The following is a 3,723-nucleotide window of genomic DNA, read 5'->3' on the forward strand; positions in this document are numbered from 1 at the left end:
GCTCATCCCGGAACGGGAGGGGGGGGATGGGGGGGAGGGGGGGGAGGGGGCGACAAATGGTGTCGTTGTTGCCGTCGACGTTGTCGTTGTCGACGACGACGACGACGACGACGACGACGATGACAGGCTCAGAGTGGGCGAGGAGTCCCCCAGCTCCGAGGTGATGGAGAAGCTGCTCAGAGGGTCGGAGCCAAAGTCGACATCGCCGGCTGCCGGCTGCGACGCCTGAGCATGACGCTGGAGGTGGGGAGGGAGACCCGGAGGAGCGGCGTGGGATTCAGCCAGTTGGGCACTCCCACGGAAATCGGACATAGGCGAAGGCGGCGAGCTGAGTACCGACGCGGCCGCCGGGGGGAGGGCCCCATTCGAGGTCGACTTTGGGTGCTGAGCCGCCGACGCCCACATGCCAACTTGGCCGGGGGGCAGGTCCGCCGCCTGGGAGGGGGCGGCCTGGCGAAGGGCAGCCACCTCGGAGACAACACCCAGCACCGGTGAGCTGGCTGGCAGGGACCCGGGGCTACTTTCGTCCAAGGCCCCCGGGCCAGACGCCGCCCGTCGGATGTGCACCGACGGGGCGTCGGCCATGACCAGCACCGTGTCCAGCACGCGCACCGGGCCGTCCGAGCCACTGGACGCCGATGACGACGCCGAGCACAAGAAGGCTGCAGAGGGATCGCTTTCACGGCTGCTCGGAGCCTCGGGCGCCGGGCTGTCCACGGAAATGTCTGATGAGCTGCCAAGTGGGGCGGCTTCCGGTCCGGCGCCAGCGGCGAGGGCCTCGGGTGATCCAGCCAACAGAAGGGGGACCTAAAAGGAGGGAATTCACGCGCGATGGAGAAGTGTGGGCAGGCAGGGAGAAGGTGGTCAGCGGCGAAGGCACACAGGCGTGGGCGGGGAGGGGGGGGGAGGGGGGGGGAGGGCCCAATAGCCAGCCAAAAGAGACGCACAGGAGCCTTGTCCAGACTCGGGGAGGTATCGTGGTCAAGGAAGACACGGTTCAGGACAACCCACTCATCGTGGCTGGAGGGGCATGAATGTGAGGGCACAGTGCAGGAGAGGGTCAGACAGGCACATGGAGAGCAGACAGAACAACGGACAGCCGGCCAGACATACCGTGAATTCCAGCCACGATAGTGCACCAAGTAGAACCGGGTTGCCGGATCGGCTGGGTCGCTGACTGGCAGGGCAGCCGCCGGATCCGCGGCCACCGCCGTGGTCGTCAGGACCCCGTCCTCGTCAGGCAGCGCGACCAGAAGTGGGGCTGAGTACCGGCAAGACCCACTCTCCCCGCCCCAGGAGAGCGGCTGGACAATGCTCCGCCGAACAACCGACCGGTAGGCCATTTTGTCACCGTGGCTAACAAGAACCGAGTCGCCGGGCTCAAACAGGCGCTGGAAGCCCACGGGAGTGGGCGTGATAGCGCAAGGCAGATCACCTGTGCAGGGATAAATCGAAGAAGCCATGTACGACCCGGAGGCGGAGGGGAGGAGGGGGGGGGGGGAAGAAAAAAGCCCGCAAGAGGGCGAGGGCGGGAATTAGCTGCGGCCGACCAAAGGACAGTAACCGGGCAAAGGAAAGGGGCGCGCAGGGGGAAAGAAACACGAGGCGACGCACTCTGGACAAAGGTCCGGGCATACGAAGACGGCCCAGGCGAGACGCTCGAAGGCCACGGGGCATCCAAGGCAGAGTCGGGGTCAGCGGTCGAACACCAGGCCGGGAGGCCGGCAGACGACGAGGATGTGCGTCGGCGTTTGACCGGGGTCACGGGAGCGGGGGGCACACGCCCTTGAGTCCCTTTCGGCCGCTGAGAAGAAGATGCCCCGGCGCGGGAAGGAGTGCCAGCTAGGGCCGTCGCGGTTTTCCCCGCTCGGGAGACACCCGCCGCAGCAGAGGCAGGAGCGGCACCCGAAGTGCGAGTGGCGGAGGGAGTGGCCCGGGCCGATCGCGCGGAGGCGGTCATTGGAGTCGAGTTCGTCGGAGGATCGGTCCCGATGAATCTCGGCAATTTGACGATAATTGAGGGCCCAAGAGCCGATTCCAGCCAGCTGGGCAGAGCAGTGGAGGTTGTGGCCTGGCTGGCGGGGGCCTGGCTGGCGGGGGCCCGGCGAGTCGACTCGGCAGCTGGGCCGGCCTTAGCGGGGGCTGCCTGGTAGGGGCACATTTGTGAGCTATAAGGGTTCCATCGTGGCCAGCGGAAGTGCCTCGGGAGGGTGCCGGTGGCCAGGTATTGCAACGCTCGACGAAGGCCGAGGGACCCACGGAAGGAGATGCGAGTCAGCTGGCTGGCCAGCATTGGCAGGGCCGACAGCGAGGGCAGACAATCCTCCGGCGCAAAGAGGGCACGCTGCTCCGGGTCCCCGGATGCATGTGCCAGCTCGGCCGCACTTGGGTAATACCGGTTGAGGAGTGTACGTAGGGGCTCCTGTCCGGGAATCAATCGAGCCGTGTGGGCCATCTGCACCACCGAGTAGGAAAGATCCTCGAAATACCGGACGACCACCTCCCCCGGGCCGGGTCGGGCAAACATAGATGGATCCATCTCGTCATAGGGCACCGTCTGCGGGGAGGGAGCGAGGAGGGGCAAGCCGCCAGGTGAGAAAGGGCAAGGGCAAGGGAGGCACAGGGCATCGCCGGGGGGAGGCGGGGGGGGGGGGGGGGCGGAGCGCACCATGGCCGGCCACCAGAAGGTGTCTTTGTCTTCGAGAGGATCAACCAAAACGACAACACGCTCCAGATGAGCTGCGTGTGCATGGTGATGCCCAGGGGTACATGGGGAAGAGGAATTGGGGGGAAGGGGAGGAGGTGAGTGAAGGAGGGAGAGAGAGATGGGTGAAATGAGAAAGAAACGGAGAAAGAGAGAGAGAGAGAGAGAGAGAGGGAGAGAGAGAGAGAGAGAGGGAGAGAGAGAGAGAGAGAGGGAGAGAGAGAGAAAGAGAGAAACAGAGACAGAACCATGTGACGGATTCAACGCACGATGTCTGATGCGGCCAGAGGGCGGGAGGGGAAGAACCAAGAGGGAGGTAGATGCACATCAGGCCGGGTCAGCATAAGTGGGCCAGCCGCGGCTTCGGAGGGGAAAGAGGAAACAGGCGGGAAAGACGTACACAACACGGAAGCCCTTCAGGGGGAGCAGGGCACTCGGCCGAGACACAGGGTACGGACTGCAGAACAACTGGACAAATAGCTGCAGCTCGCTCTTGACGGCTTGCAGCGATCCGGGCTCCGGCGTGTGGTTCCGGTTCCGGCCATTCGCGCCGGGCCCACGGACGTTGGTCTTGATGGCAGCAAAGCGCCTCACCCGGGACATGGCCTCAAGAGCCCGCTGGCAGAGAGATGGATCCGATTGGAGGAGATGCAGCGAAAGCCCTGGCAAAAAACTGGCCCGAAGCGATGTCCCCGGGAAAAGCCCGAGTTGCAGGGAGGCCGCACTCAACTCCGACTGGCCATACTGGAACTGAGCGGTGAGCCCGGTGGAGTCAACCACCGACACGAAGAGCCCAGGCCCGGCGCTTGGGCCAGACCCCGGCCCTGGGGGGGTGACAATGCCGCTGACAGTGCCCAACTCGCCTGGACACCCACTAGGCCCATAGCCACCGGGGACTGTGTCGGACTCCCCATTCGATTGCGCGCCTGACAGGGAGCTGCATGGAGCATTCGCAGCGGGCTGACCATGGGGACCAGCCGAAGAGGAGAACCGCAAGGTCCGGGCGGGGGGCCGGGGGG

The 3,723-nt window shown here is 65.5% G+C and overlaps 1 protein-coding gene across 1 annotated transcript in view; it reads right to left on the reverse strand.

Moving 5' to 3' along the window:
* The window catches only part of H696_04933 (hypothetical protein), a gene marked incomplete at both ends in the record, with an annotated part of 6,860 nt that overhangs the window by 373 nt on the left and 2,764 nt on the right, over window positions 1-3,723 (reverse strand). Inside the window, 7 exons of the mRNA XM_009498799.1 lie at window positions 80-807; window positions 948-1,020; window positions 1,114-1,435; window positions 1,615-2,557; window positions 2,669-2,739; window positions 2,974-2,978; window positions 3,105-3,664. Of these exons, the coding sequence (XP_009497074.1) occupies window positions 80-807; window positions 948-1,020; window positions 1,114-1,435; window positions 1,615-2,557; window positions 2,669-2,739; window positions 2,974-2,978; window positions 3,105-3,664 (2,702 nt within the window). The remainder of the gene's footprint in view (window positions 1-79; window positions 808-947; window positions 1,021-1,113; window positions 1,436-1,614; window positions 2,558-2,668; window positions 2,740-2,973; window positions 2,979-3,104; window positions 3,665-3,723) is intronic.

The sequence above is a fragment of the Fonticula alba genome (genome assembly GCF_000388065.1).
Source record: "Fonticula alba strain ATCC 38817 unplaced genomic scaffold supercont2.8, whole genome shotgun sequence".
In the NCBI taxonomy this organism is placed as follows: Eukaryota; order Rotosphaerida; family Fonticulaceae; genus Fonticula; species Fonticula alba.